Below are 16,255 nucleotides of genomic sequence, written 5' to 3'. Positions count from 1 at the left end.
ACTAGAATTCTGCATCCTCAAAAGATCCAAGGAGATTAGAAGGAAGTTTATTTTAAATATCTCTGAATAAATTCTGTTATGCTTCAGCATCCTATATTTCTCAAATACCTACAGCACGGCTACAGGAAGAAATAATTAAGTCACTCCCTAAAACATGGTATTTTTCTCTAATGTGAACACAAGCAAATTCTTTCAACAGTATCTGAACATTATATGCATTAATTAAATCTCAACTCTGACAGCTTACAGATACGTTTTTATTTAATGTGACTTCTACATGAATTCAATCTCTGAAAAGAAATCAAAGTCGGTTATGTTCAGTAATTGTACAATCTGTTTCTCCAGAGAAATGTCTGGGCTAGACAGTTGGCGCTGAAACAGCAGATTAAATTTAGAACTGAAGGGCTGTGCAGCGAAGGTGAACTCACAGGCTTTGGTTCTCTGTTGACTATGATCTGTACATATTGTTTAAATGATGTGCTCTGTCCCTGAGGCCAAGTTCACCACTATTTAAAAGAAAAGTGACTTTCATCCCTAGAAAGCCTCTGTTTCTAATGCATGCTGATGTCACTGGATGACACAGTTATCCCTTGCAAGGCCACTTCCCTGTCCTCAACATGGTATTTAAGAAAAAATATATTTTTTTTAATTTGCCTTATCTGTGCCACTACAGACATGGCTGTCTAATGCTAGAAAAAAAGTCAAGCTTTGCAGAAAAAAATGGTAACCCTTAAACTTTGGTTTATTTTAATTTCAAGTGCGAATACTCAAACACCCTAGATTATAAGACGCAGTACTTTAGCACCTTCGTGACTCCTCAAAGACAAACTACATCCATAAACCTTGTGATTTAAGATCTTAGCTGGACTACCTTACTACAATACAATGTAACTGCATTCTGAAATCAAACATTTAGTAAAATGCACCATCACTGCTATAACATTCACTTATCAAGACATCACAGAAATATCAACTGACCTTCATGAGATGTTGATTTATCCATTTTGTGAAGGTCTTCTTTTGTACTTTATCCCGTTCATCTGGAGGTAAAAAGGAAAAAGAAAAAGGTTTTAAACAGCTCTACAAATTATACAGAAGACTTTTTTAAGGACAGCTTTAAGAAATAAACATTTTAAAAACATTTTAAAACAGAATAGCCTGTAGAAGCTCTGAAATATCTAATTAAAATAATACCACAGAAATCTTTTTGCAGTACATTGCAGTATGTCACGCAGAGGTTTCTTTAGCAGAAGTTTTAAGTGAGCTCTTCCAAGGCTACAGCACCACTGTTAAAACAGGAGCACTGCTAATGGAAATGCAACTTCCTAGGAGAAGTTGACCATGCAAGAAATGAATTAAAAGATCATAGCAAACTTTTAAGAAGTATAAATACTACTGCTACCCTCTGAAATTTGATAAATTATTATTTACTTAATAGGAAATCCCTTACATTATGAAAGCTAGCTTTTTAGTAACTGTGTTTTTTGACTAGAATATCACACTTCTTCCAATACACTTCAGTCATAGAAAGCATTCTCTTTCTTTTCAACCTCTGTAGTATATACAGGGGTGCTACCCTGTAAGTTACCCATCCATGTTACCCCATCATGTTACCCATCCATGAGTCCCAGGTACTGCTATACTAACTGCTAATAGTATCACAGCTACTGCTCCTTGATGAGGCAGTTAGCATCAACAGCTGCCTGCTACACACTGAGAAGAAATATCAAAAGCAATAGGGTAAGGAAGCATCCTGTTATGGATAGGATGTACGTACACATATTCTACAGAGCCATGCTAAAGAAACAGCAATGCCACCTCAGCTGAAGCATCCAGTTCTATGTCCACAGGGCTATGCACAGTCACTGGGCGGTACAAGCATCCCACAACCCCCCGGCGCTGGAGGGTGTTAGGACCCAGACCATCTGCATAAGCCTATAATAGACAGATCCCTTAAGACCTTGTACAACAGAAGTGCAGCTGCTTCATTGACTTGTGCTATTTGTAGCATGGCTGAGAAGGAACTAAGGTAGCAAAACAAGACCCTTTCTTCAGCAACTGCAATCACTAGAGCATTGAGTCAGATCCTGCATTTTACAGTAAAAACACTGCTGGCAGATTGGTCAAAGGTAACAGAAGTAAAATAAATGAAAAAAACCTTATGGGAGGTCCACACCCATGGACATTTGAGTCACAGTGTGACTCTGAGGTGTTTCAAAATGGCCCGAAATCACACAAGATCGCACCCTGGGCTGCATGGAGACCTGTATACCTTTCCTCACACTATTGAGAAATGAGTATTCAAGAACAAAAGTAAAAACAAGACAAGCAAAAGCTTGCAAAGGCTTTGTGTACTTCTCCAGTATGTGACTCACAGACTTTCTATATGCTTACACAAATTTTTCCACATGAGAATTACAAATTATTTGCGGGGGAGGGAGGGAGAAGGAAGGGGTTGATCATTTTAAAACATCTATACTTTTTTGTGTTCACTGTGGCAATGACTTCTGCAGTTAATACATGTAGTATACAGCACCTTCGCACAGAACTGGGACAGCTCCCAGAACACCTTTTCCGTGTCACTCCAGATCTGTAAGTTTCTGACATATTCTTTTCCCTCTACAGAGCTCCACACTTAATTCTAGTTGAAGACCCAAAAAAGACAATTAGGAAACTAACTTTCAAGCAAAGCAAGCAGTCTTCGAGAGAAAAATCTGATACATTAAAAAAAACCTTTCTGCTTTTTGTGCTCTTAGGAAGAAAGGTTGAGGAAGCTGTGCTTTTTTAGTTGGGAGAAGAGAACACTCCAGGGAAATCACATTGTGGCCTTCCAGTACTTAAAGATAGGATATAAGTAGGAGGGGGGCTGACTTTTTATGCGAGTGGGCAGTGATAGAACAAGGGGGAATGGCTTTAAAGTAAAACAGGGGAAATTTAGGTTAGATATTAGAAGGAAATTCTTTACTCAGAGGGTGGTGAAGCGCTGGCACAGGTTGGTTGCCCAGAGAAACTGCGAATGCCCCATTCCCGGAGGCATTCAAGGCCAGGTTGGATGGGCCCTGGGCAGTCTGATCTGGTGGGTGGCAACCCCACCTACAGCCAGCAGTTAGAACAAAATGGTCCTTAAGTTTCCTTTCCACCTAAGCCATTCTATCTATACATTTTTCTATAGCCTTCATCCAGCAAGGCAGCATTTCCAGCATGAGTAAATTGTCCAAGTAAGGCAGAAGCCCTGGCTTGGTTAATGCAGAGAACAGAAAAATCTCAGAAATTAAAAGAAACAAGAATAACTTTACTTACAACTGTTCCACTGTGGGTAGCTATTTAAAAAAGAACACAGGCTTTCCAAATCGCAGAATTTAACATGCTGGCCCACAAGTGTACAATGTGTCATCTTTGCTAAGGTAACCTCAGCTAGTTTTGCCTAACTACTACCAAAGTTTACATTTTGTTACTGGGACAACAGTGGGGAAAAAAAATCCCTTTCCATGTAGCTTCTTAGAACATGTAGTGACAATTAATTTCAACCACACTTTTAATTAAAAGTAAGTTAAAAATGATGCTTATTCCCCATATTCCTTATATATGCATACATTACACTTTTCTACACACGTAGAAAAAACTGTACAGCTCTAACACAATGTGTAAAAAGGAAGAAAAATAAAAGTGTCATGTTGAAAAAAACACTTGTGATTTTTGATCAAAAAATAAACTCTTTCAGAAAAGAAAATGCAGATTAGGATGAAAGTGCGGTATAACAGTATTTCAAGCACTTGAACTCTGAGCAGAGAGCACTGAAGCCAAAACACCAAATGAAGTAACTAGCAGATAGGTAGCCTACTGCCAAAGTAATTCAAAACTAAGAAACGAAACCCCTTCAAAGGCTCTGGTGAAAAGTTTTCCCCCAGAGAGCTCTAACGCCCCTCCATTACAAAGCAAACCTGCTGCTGGAAGCTACAAAGTTTACTGCAAAGCTCACTACTGACCCATGCAGCACATCAGCTCCACCAGCTCCCCACTCCATCGCTTTTTGTCCTTAGTGAACGATCGCATTCTTCACTTCAAAACTTCAGAGTTCCCTTTCAGAGAGGTAAGCCGAGCAACGACTCAGGTTTCTAGCTGACAGAAAGCAGTAACTCCCCTTTAAAAAAAAAAAAAAAAACTACAAGCAAACAACCCATCTGCTGTTACAGCAAGGAAAAGCTGTGAACGCTATGGATTTAACTTGCTGTAAGCACTAAATTCAGCACGTATGTTTGTTTGCTTTGAGCTTTAAATGTTTTAATGCATATCTGAGTACAAATGATGAGTTTTTCAAACCAGGAAGTCTGTTTTCTTGCCTGTGTCAACTAAGTGGCAGGGTAAAGACGTCATCTTGAAGCATGCAGTGGAAGTGCTGCCTCAGCCAAAGCTGAATGCAGGTGAGGTGGCTGTAGAAAGAAAGGACATCTTACATCACCTGATCCATAGACAATAATTCTGAGTCCTCAGTAGCTAAGTAATCAACTTGCGTGTCTCTGCTTTATGTCTTATTGCAGATGTGTCAGAATACTGTACACAATAAATATCAGCCATACAAACTAAAAGGCTCTTGCTTTACACGCCTTAGAAAGTATCCCAATAAAATACCTGAAGTCTTAATAGACTGATGCCTACTTTATGAATCTACACTACAACACAGTGCCAGATTAGAACATTTGTAGGTAAAAGGTGGGTGCAACAACTACGGTATCTCATTGCGTGTTCTTGGACAACACCCTTGGAAATAACAGGTTAACTTTTAGGTTGCCATCTGCGGAGCAAGAAGATGATCCTCATAGGTCCCTTTCAAGTCAGGATATTCTACAACTATGATCAATCTAAATGGTAAATTTAGGGGCCAGATGCTTCCAACGCTGATATCTCCTTCCACAAATCCTCCTTGATTGCATGGCAGGCAGTTTTTTTTCCACCAGAATTACACCAAAGTCAACACTTGCAATTGATGCCTACTGCAATGCCTTCCTGGAGAGAAGTAGCCAAACATTCCTCTAAGGGTAACTCAAAATGATCATTCAAAGTCCTGTTTTCCAGACACACTGCAAATTTCTGTACTTCTCCCTTCATTCTAATGGTGAAAATATCAAAGTCGGGAGTTTATAGTGACAAGATTTAGAAAAAAATAAATTCTTCCACACTGCATTGATAAGTTCAGCTTGCTTCTCTGCTGATATTTTGTTTGCTTACATGAGTGGCCAGATAAGCAACAGGTTTTTCTACATTCATCCAGGTATTTACAAAAGCCCTAATACAAGTTATTCTTTACTTGGGCATTAACACACCGATTCTTCTGCACATATTTCTTCTATTTACTATACTTGCTTATAATTAAACTCAAAAAAAATATTTTGAAAGAACATTATTAAGGTTGCAAAATAGAAAACACTCAAAAGTAGAGTTAAAATTGGGTTTAGGATTGGCTGTGAAACATTAATAAAACCCTCTTAGGAATATGCGCTATAATATTTAATTAAACGACCACTTCCACTAGGCTACTGTCTAGGGCATACTACTCATTTACAGAGTAGTTATTTAATAATGTATTTCATGTTGCTGTTGTATTCTGAGTACCGAACCTATTCACAGTTCACTCTTCAAGCTCAGAAGAAAAAAATTCACTTAATTGGAGGGTTGCCTCCAGTGTTCTTAAGTGTAATGTTTGAGCAGATAGTACAGAATAGTTGTTCAAAATTCCTAGGAAAGGAGAAAGGTATTATTTCAAGTTTGTAGAGAAAGGAAAAACTCAAAAACTTATTAAAAACTTGGTACTGAGGCACTGAAAATCTAATTAGTCAGAGAAGTCATGCGTTCACAGGTCAGTTCTTGTAAGTTCTGTTGCTCAGAACTTCCACAAAGTAGACTCTACTATCTCAAATGTCACACTCAGAAAATAGAGCATAATTAATTAATCATCTCTTGGGAAATCACCTGTTTATGAGACCCAGAATCATACAGCTACAGAAGACATAAGTGCTGAAATGGCAGTAGGCCTAGTAGGCCTTCTCCTCTACTCTTGCAAACTTAACCTTACATTCACACATGACTTCCAAGGTCTAACCAATTAGTCATCCTCCCTCATTAATTAAGAACCAGAGGGCACCCAGCAAACCTATCAGTCTGAAACAGAAGGGAAGATCTCAGTTCAAGCAAAAGCCTAGCTTGGCAAGGTAAAAATACAGGACTCTCTAGGGAAGTGTTGAATAACCTTACTAATACGTAATCTACCAGCTTTCATACCATTAGTGGATATTCTTAATTATAGCAGTTTTTAAAGCACATCTATCTGTATGCCTCATATATCAATTTGAACTATTGGAAATAACAATTCAGCAAAACCTACCCTTGGTAGGAAGAACCAGGATTATCTTTGATTCTGTATAGTATCCTAAAATAGATACACTTTGGAATTAATAAATAGAACTCTAATTTATAATAAATTGTATGAGTACAAACCTGTGCTAGAACTGTGTTACTGCTTCAAATTTTCATCAAGATACGACATATAAAACCCTAACATGCTTTAGCAATGGCTTCCAATAATAAAAATAAGGAAATAAATAAATCCTTTCTCCTATAAAAATGTCAAGGCTAAATTACCATTCACATAGCTAATAAACAGACAGCTACATTGAGTTCCTACCAAATTGCTAACAAGTTTCTGCTGAATGAGGTGGGTGCCCTGGTATCGGAGGACACTGAGATGGCAGAATTACTGAACACCTTCTTTGCTTCAATCTTTACTGTTAAGACTGCCCCTTGGGAATCCCAGACCCTGGAGATTAAAGAGAGAGTCTGGGGAAAGGAAGACTTCCCCCTGGCCAAGGAGGATCTGGTCAGAGATCATCTAGGCAAACTTGACAAACACAAATCCATGGGTCCTGATAGGATGCATCCACAAGTACCGAGGGAGCTGGCAGAAGCGACTGCCAAACTGCTCTCTATCATCTTTGAAAGGTCACTGAGAATGGGAGAGATGTCTGAGGACTGGAGGAAAGCCAGTGTCACCGCAGTCTTCAGAAAGGGCAAGGAGGAGGAGCCAGGAAACTACAAGGCAGTCAGTTTCACCTCATCCCCAGGAAGGTGATGGAACAGCTTATTCTAGATGTCATCTCCAAGCAAGTGGAAGAAAATGAGATTATCAGGAGTACTCAGTGTGGATTCACCAACAAGAAATTATGCTCAACCAATCACGTAGCCTTCTATGATGTCATGACTGGCTGGGTAGATGAGGGGAGAGCATTTGTTCACCTTGATTTCAGCAAGGCTTCTGATACTGTCTCCCATAACATCCTCGCAAGTAAGCTTAGAAAGTGTGAGATAAATGAGCAGACAGTGAGGTAGACTGAGAACTGACTGGCTGGCAAAGCTCAGAGGGTTGTGATCAGTGGCACAAAGTCTAGTTGGAGGCCTATAGCTAGCAGTGTTCCACAGAGACCAGCACTGGGTCCAGGGGTCTTGCTCAACATCTTCATCAATGACCAGCATAAAGGGGTAGAATGCACCCACATAAAGTTTGCTGATGACATGAAGCTGAGAGGAGCGGCTGATGCACCACAAGACTGTACTACCATTCAGCAAGACCTGAAGAGTTGGAGGGAGAGGAACTTTACAAGGTCCAACAACGGCAAGTACAGATTCTTGCACCCAGGAAGGAATAACTGCATCCATCCGCACAAATTAGGGGCCGAGCTATTGGAGAGGAGCTCTGCAGAGAAGGACCTAGCTGTCCTGGTGGGCAACAGGTTGGTCACGAGCCAGCAGTCTGTTCTTGTGGCCAAGAAGGCCAATGAGATCCTGGGGTGCATTAAAAAAAAGGTGGCTAGCAGGTCAAGGGAAGTGGTCCTCTCCTTCTACTCTGCCCTGATGAGGCCACATCTGGAGTACTGTGTCCTGTTCTGGGCTCTCCAGTTCAAGAAAGATAGGAAACTTCTAAAGAGAGTCCAGCAGAGGGCCACAGAGATGATTAGGGGCCTGGAGCATCTCCCTTATAAGAAAGGCTGAGAGACCTGGGCCTGTTCAGCATGGAGAAGATTGAGAGGGGATCTCATCAATGCCTTTCAATACCTAAAGTGCAGGAGTCAAATGGATGGGGCCAAGCTCTCTACAATGGTGCCCAACAACAGGACAAGGGGCAGTGGGCACAAACTGGATCATAGGAAGTTCCATCTGAACATGACAAAAATCTTCTGTACTTTAAGGATTACAGAGCACTGCAACAAACTGCCAAGAAAGGTTGTGGAGCTGCCTTCTCTGGAGATATTCAAAACCCACCTGGATGCTTTCATGGGTAACCTATTGTAGGGAGCCTGTGTTAGCAGTGCAGTTAGATTAGAAGATCTCCAAAGGTCCTTTCCAACCCCTACAATTCTCTGATTCTGAAGAAGCAATATTAAGGGCCTCATATGGGAATCTCTGCAAACCCATTCTTAGACCAGAACCACCAAGTTTGGAAGTGTTACAGTTTCAGGACCCATTTTAACGGAAGTGACAACTACTATATGAAAAGAACTATGTGAAAACAAGGTCTTCTCAAGTTATTTGCAACAGTTTCTATCTTAAAAAAAAAAAACACAGAGACCTCTATGAAACGCTTAACAATTTAGTTGCTCAGAACTGGAATGGCAGTATAAATTCAGTGTTTGTCATGACTTCTTAGCTAAAGGATCTACTAAGTTATTGTTAACTCCTCCCCACTCCCTACCGCTCTCAAAAATAATCCTGGGCATAAGAGAGAGATTCCTTATAGTAATCAGCTCAGTTGAAAACCTGGCTTTCTATTAGTTCCTTGCTTCCTCTAACATAGTGTATTTTGCATCACATTGTTTTACTTTTTATATTTCAAAAAAGACTGCTTCATGCATTGTAATATAGAATGGTGCTATTCTTAAATCAGCACTTCCCAAAGCACAAAAGGTTTTTGCCAAAGTTGAAAGTAACATTTTATATTTTACCACCTTCATCTTTTTAATTATCAGTTTCCCCTTGGATTTATAAAATCAGAACTCACAACATTATGGTTGGACTAGATGATCTTGTAGGTCTTTTCCAACCTAGCTAATTCTATGATTCTATGATTTCTTATGTCTCTGTTGGTGTTCACGTATCAGGACAGCTTGGGGAGTAGCACTAGCAGTTTGCAGGAGCTTGCCTTGGAGGCAGCATCACATTACTTCTTTTTTTAGAAAGACTGAATGGAGGCCTTGTCAGCCAAATACAAAATTAAAGGATAACTGAAGACAGACTGGTACGGTAGGGAGTTTAGGCAATACTGAGGAGGACAGACAGTAAAGGCGTGGAACAAGGGAGAGAGACATGTGAGAAAGAGAAAATTAAAAAAAAATTACTGTTTATGAGACTAGATGATTAAATTTGGATAAAAGAGTTTGGGATAGACATAATGAGTTTTCACCTTGTTGGAAGAACAGTTAAAAAAATAAAATCAAGAAACAGTAGGACAGATACGGATTCTTATACAAAGAATTTATGCTACTATTTAAGAAATACAATAAAAAAAGAATGCTCTTGAAATGCATAGCCTACCTCACTGAAATTCACTTTAAACTGATAAAAACCTAAAACCTTGATTTTTTTTCTTTTTTTCCTGAAAATGTATCCCACTCAGCTGCTACCTGCCCTGCCAAAGCATGCATCAATACGGGAAGGTTCTTTGAAACAAGTGGCTTCTCCTCCTCCACATCTTCCTGCCACGCAAACCATCAGTTCTTACAGGGGTTCATTTAGGACATCATATCAGATCATACATGCACTTACTTTCGTAAATGAATCCAACTTACTCCTACCCCACACTTTCCATTTTTAATATAAACAGCAATAAAACATCAGTTTAGGTCTTTCTCCTTAATTTTCTGGTTGCTCAATTTCCTCCCCTTGGAAAAACAGTTTCATTAAACTAAAGGGTGAATGGCCACGTAAACGAGTTGGACTGGTTAAAACGATCGATCAAGATTAAAGTCTTGCTCGTATTCTAATAGTGGATCCCCTTTTCATGCTCTGCTTCTATTAAACAACAGACTACATGCATGAAGAGCTGAAGATAAGCTAGAAATTATGTGTTGTTCCAGGAATTACATCCAAATGAGAACAAACTGTGACCCCACTGAAGCTAACAGTTAACCGTTACTGAAATAAAGCCCCCACTGACTTATATGCAATTAGGGTTCATTCTTCGCAACACAAAAACAACTGATGTTTAGGATCTATGAGATATTCCTCAACCAGAATGTTTTCATTTCTCTGCCTTTCAAAAAATATTACTGCAAGTTTCACTTGTCAAATCATTTTATTGATATGCATTTAGATATAAAAATGCAAGTGTTCTCTGAAAAAAAAAGTTTTGTTTTTTAAAAACAGACATATAATTTGTAGGCAGAATGTGAATTCAATTTGCTGACAGACATAAATGCACCAAAAGACTGGGAAGGCTGAAGAACTTCAGTATTTTATTTTGCATTACATTCAGACATCCCTTAGGAGGGATTCCCAGTGAAGTTGTCTTGATTGCAACAGCTGCAAGCAGAATCCAAGGATACCAGCTTTTCATCTGTATCGTGCTTAACGTGCATTTCCTCACCAAACTCCAGCGACGCACTTCAGCAGCTTCCCAGCTTTACAAGCGAAGTAATGAAACGTTAATACAGACTAAATTGTGGAGAGACTAACGGTGCAGAAGTTTAAATGTTGTGATTTGGAATGACAATATTTGTCTTTGGAATACTGAAATTCTTCATAACTAAATACCACTATAATATGTTGATTTATCAAAATGGATAGAGCACACCACAAAATCTGAAACTTGGAAACATTCACAATACACTTGTAATGTAAAAGACTTGTAAAAAAAAAAAAGAGTCTTTAGTCACATGTAAACTGTTATATTTGCTTTATCACCAGCTCTTGTAAAAGGCTTCATGAGACACAACTCTGCCTGGAAGGTAGGTTGCTATCCTGCTGTAAAATGAAGAATAACACTCAGACATTTTTGTCCCCATCAGTCTGGTAACTGATTAGATGAGCTTATCAGGACCCAGTACAGTCAACAATAAAATCATAACTTTGGTAGCACCTTCCCCTCTAGCTGTACTTAAACTAGCTGTTCACATGCTGTTTCTTAAACAAAAGATCCAATTCTATACACAAACAAGTAAGCACAGTTCCCTTAAATCAATGCAAGACAAAGCCCTCACAGTACTCCATGAAATGAAGCTGTACTAGAAAAGCTCCTATGGAGCTGAGGCAGCTCAAGATGCCAACACTGCTTAGGTGCACATGGCTCCCAGCCACATAGAAACCCGTGGCTCCTGCTGAACACACTCCAGGCACCCTTAAACAAGCTACCTCAGGCACCTGCAGTAAAACAGCTATGCTCTTACCAACCACCAAAACAGTTACCTCCCAGATATATCAGATCACAAACAGCAGCGTGATTTTTGACATGTGTTACTGTAACATCAACATTCATAATCCAGATCAATACAGATTGCTAAACAAATTATTTGCTAAAACAGACATATAAGGCATAATAGAGAACATTTTTTTTTCTGCTACCATTATAGTGTGTTAGAAACAAAGTGGCTTTTATATTTTTGGAGGTCCAAGTTTAAACCTTGTTGTAGATAGAAGTGTAAGACTGCCAGTGATAGGACAGAGCAGTGACCACCTCAAGGTTCGAAATAATGACTACATGCAGACAAAATCACTCAAAGAAATTTAAAAAAGCCATTTGGGCTTTTGATATTCTATAACACACTGCACCTCAACTCTATAAATTCAGGAGTATATGGAAATACAGTAGACCACAAATGAATGCTTTGTATCCTGAAAATATTCAGAAATTTGCTAATTGCACACCCATCTGGCTCATCAAGAAACTGCACTCATGAAGTTCTCAGCTGGACCTTTTTCCTGACACTACTTCCTACTTATGCTTGAAAGAGAATAAAGAATTCAATTTATATGGTCCTGAACCTTGTGGGGACAACTCACCACCATTCATCTATGCCTGGGTTTACCACCCTACATAGAAAACACTGTGTAAAACATCAACAAATGGAACAAGAACTGTACTTCTGATATGAGCAACAGATAAGTAAACTAAGAATATCACACCTGCATGGATGAAATATTGTCATTTGTGTGTACATGTATTAAAATCAAGAGAAACCCCAAGAAACTACTTTGTATTCATAAATCAGCCATCACTTTGTAATGTTATTGTTGTTAGTAACCATCTCACACCTCATAGTCAGTGATACATGAAATAAGCTCAAAAAGTATTATTCTAGTGTCTTCCTGTCCAGCAACAAGAGTTACAATGAGATTAGAAGCACACATTAAATTCGGGTCCCAGCTCCTGAAAGCTTACAGGTTAAGCATAAGGGAGGGAATCAACAATGAGTACAAACAGCCTGCAGGAGACATACATACAAGAAAATAATCACAGAATCATAAAGGTTGGAAAAGACCTCTAAGATCATCAAGTCCAACCATCAACTCATCACCACCACACCATATCCCTGTGTGCCACATCTACTTGCTTCTTGAACACTCCCAAGCACAGTGAATCTACCACTTCCCTTGGCAGCGTGTTCCTATGCTTGACCACTTTTCCAGAGAATAAATTTTTCCTAATATCCAACATGAGATTAAAAAAAATAGTAGTTACCTGTAAGCCTGTTCCATTTTATGGGGGTGGAGGTACAGTCCTATAGAGTCATGTTTTCTTATTGCAATTGTTAATTCGTTTCTCATATTCTCTTTACTTACAATATCCTTCCACTCCTAGTTACATTCCTTCTCATATACAAATTCTCCTCCAACTATATTCCACATACTCTCTCAAGATTTGCATTACTAATCAATTCAGAATCTCTCTTTCCTATACTGTTCGAAATAATATTCATTTTTATTCAATTTCCAGTTTCAAAAGACTTCCAAGAAAAAATGTGAAGGAGAACATTAAAACAGCGTTTGATCCACGTAATGAAAATCCTCTTGAAATTTAACTATTAGGAAATTTACTTGCTGCAACAGCTTCCTTTTGTGCAACTCTCTCCCTCAAGCCCTAGAATGACCTCTAATTCAAAGACCACAAAAAAGCAAAATTTTGAGCATCACTGAAAATCTGACATAAAAACACTGTTTTCCAGTTCACTTCAGTTTTTAGTATTATTTGAGTTCTGACTTTTACAAGAGAAGAACACCCATGTGAAAACATTACGTCCAGTTGTCAAGACACATAAGAGCTGTACATTGTCTAAGAGATCATCTCAGTAGACATTACACTGCCTTGCGAGGTGTATCACAGTGCTTCCCAGCTTCTGGCTGTACCATCTTTTTGCATTGCTCCCTCAATCAGAGTTTAAACTCATTTAAAAAAGAGAAGTTTCACGTGTTTATTTTAGTGAGATATTTGGAAATGTTGAGACAAATTAAAAAACGGTTTCTAGAATGTCAGATAACAGAGTTTCTGGGTTTTAAAATGCTAGATTGAGTTTTAACTGAAATCCAACGTTGGCAAGATGTGACTGACTAACAAAACAGCAAAAGGCTTATTAGACTATAGACCATTTCATCAAGGCAGTGCAAACTCAATGATAATAAGCAGCACTGCACTAAGAAAATTGCAAGCATTTTCTCCAAGTCTCCAAAACCAGTGGATTTACATCAACTCTGTGCTTTCCTGTCCTTTTGCTCCAACAAATATCAAATCCTGCTCTGCTCACTGCACTCTTCATCACAGGAAAAAAAAAACAGGAATAAATTCCATTAAATCCACAGAAAGGTCCTGAGAGAAGACATCTATGGAGGGAGAACAGCAATGCTTGCATTTGATATAGCATGGCCTCTACACATCACAACTTACTTTGCTGTTTCTTCAATACAAGCTAAGGCCATGAAACTTTAATGTGGTGTACGAAGTACCCATCAACACTCTCCCCAGGACAATATGATCTTCATACATACTAACCCACTTAAAATCAAAGGAGATTAATTCAGTTTGCACATAGCAAAGGTAACCAGAATCAGAATCACTGGACTTCAAAGAAACAAACAATACAAAACCTCATCCGGTGATGTTTACAGCACAGACATGTGCAATGCTACCCCTGCCTTCATCTCCATCAGCACACTCGCCCATTGTTCTGCCTCCAGTTTCAGGAACAATAACAGATTCTACTCCACAACAAAGAAATGTAAAAATAAATGCTTGATGTTTTCTATGACTTCTGGGCATTCAATACAAGCTCGCACAAAAAAAAAAAAAGCATTCCAGCCAATTTCAGCTGAAGCCTTGGTGTGAAGAACACACTTCATTTTTAAAATACACCTAAGATGGTTTGGAAATGTCTTTGACCACTTTTCTTGATTACTACACAAAACCAAAGTAAGATCTTTCTTTGAGCTGAACTGTTTCAATTACATTTTGCGTTTCACTGGGAGAATCTAAAATCTTAATCCACTTTACAATGGATTAACAGTTACTAGCAAAACATTTTTTACATTCATGTAAACAAAAGCTACCTGACTGAACAGTTTTGCTGAACTGTACAAAAAGACATTGAGTAGAAAGATACATAAATTATTAACTCAGCCAATGAGATGTGACTGTTTGTCAAATAGGGTTTTGCTATACAGAACATACAGTTATATAAACTAGAAAAGCAGTGGAAAGCAACATTAAACTGCATGTGTGTTTAACAGCATGCTATGGGAATACAGTCCCAATTACTTAACTATCCTTCCTATCTTAAATAGTTCCTCTGGATTTCAGAAAGCATGCAAACTTGCCAAGCACTTATCCACTTTCTGGATCCCTCCCCTTAAGCCAGCAATGGAGGCCTACCACGTGGATTCAGTCTAAACAAGAATACGTTTGTCTCTAACGTTCACAAAAAGCTATGAATTTTCTGTATGAGGTTTTACATGATCACAAAGTTCCTGGTCTTCATAAACAAATACTATACCTATGCTAATAAAATAAGTAAACCACATCATTTCTTTTTGTGGTTATGCTCATGCTATAAATGACATGTAAGAGCTGGGAACTCATGATGCAGAGAAAGGAATAACAATGCTAATTTAGTCACATTAAAAGTTAGCCTGAAATAACTATCACTCTTAGAGTGAATTTCCATACCTAAACAATCAATAAAAGTGGCATATTTAACTCCACAATCTGTTTCTTTCCCATATTCACAGCAGCATATAAAAAGAAAATATAGCATCACTTGAATCATCTGTGATAATGATACCAAAATGATTTATCAGGTCCTGCAGTAGTATTAAAGTTTTCTGAACAAATTGCCAGGGTGTTTGGGGATGATGTGAATAAGGACAGGTACCTCATTCTTCATTAAACTTGTTAACCATAAAAATGCCCCTTCCTATCTGATCTAACTACAGAGTCAGAACCAGTCTGTAAGAGATTTTACTCCGCACAAAGGCAGCGCTGGAGGAGCTAGGGCTCTGCTCTCCTGATCCCCCGGAGCATGGGACCTTTGAACTCGACCCAACTCTTGTCCTCTCCTCCTTTACCCTTCCCTTAAGGGTCCACGCACAGCAGCTCCACACTGTTACACAACAGATGAGAGAAACAGCATCACAAATGAGATTTTAAGGTTTCAAGGAGAAGTAAAGGTCACTTCTGCACAAACATTGCCATGTGTGAAGAGCAGCTCAGACAGCAAAACAGGCAGAGGCAGCTCTGAAAATGGCACTGTTAGGAAAAACAGAAAGGAATGAGAAATGATTGGGCAGAGAGGGTTGCGAGTGGTATCAAGACAAAGAAGACTGCACACATTTCATTGGAAGAAGGTTCCAGTACATCAGCATAGAAAGATTGTTATTTTAGTGAATATACAGCTGGTTGAACTTGGCATCTAGAACAGCATAAAGGTAGATCCTACAGCAGTCAGTACAATACTCAGACCTTTGGAGGACAACTTACACTGCATGGACAGAAAAGTGTTTCAAAAGCACTGTGCGCTTATAGAATAAGAGCCCATGAGATGGATAGCATGTTTCAGTCTTAGCAACTTCTTAAGTGCTCTCAAGAGTAACAACAACAAAAAAAGTAGGATTAATAGGACAGGGAATTTAATTTGGCCTTATTTTACCAAAGGTGACAGCAAGGCAAACAGAAGCTAGAAAAGAGAAAAAAACAGGTGAACCAGCTTCACCACAGAGACAGATGAGG

General features: G+C 38.8%; 1 protein-coding gene across 15 annotated transcripts in view; it reads right to left on the bottom strand.

Moving 5' to 3' along the window:
• DST (dystonin) overlaps positions 1-16,255 on the bottom strand; it is a 299,648-nt gene that overhangs the window by 202,940 nt on the left and 80,453 nt on the right. For all 15 annotated transcript variants that reach the window (XM_021391653.1, XM_021391636.1, XM_021391639.1 and 12 more), the window contains one exon: positions 979-1,040. In XM_021391653.1, the coding sequence (XP_021247328.1) occupies positions 979-1,040 (62 nt within the window). The remainder of the gene's footprint in view (positions 1-978; positions 1,041-16,255) is intronic.

The sequence above is a fragment of the Numida meleagris genome, chromosome 3, assembly GCF_002078875.1.
Source record: "Numida meleagris isolate 19003 breed g44 Domestic line chromosome 3, NumMel1.0, whole genome shotgun sequence".
Lineage (NCBI taxonomy): Eukaryota > Metazoa > Chordata > Aves > Galliformes > Numididae > Numida > Numida meleagris.
This window is presented reverse-complemented; position numbering and strand designations above follow the sequence as displayed.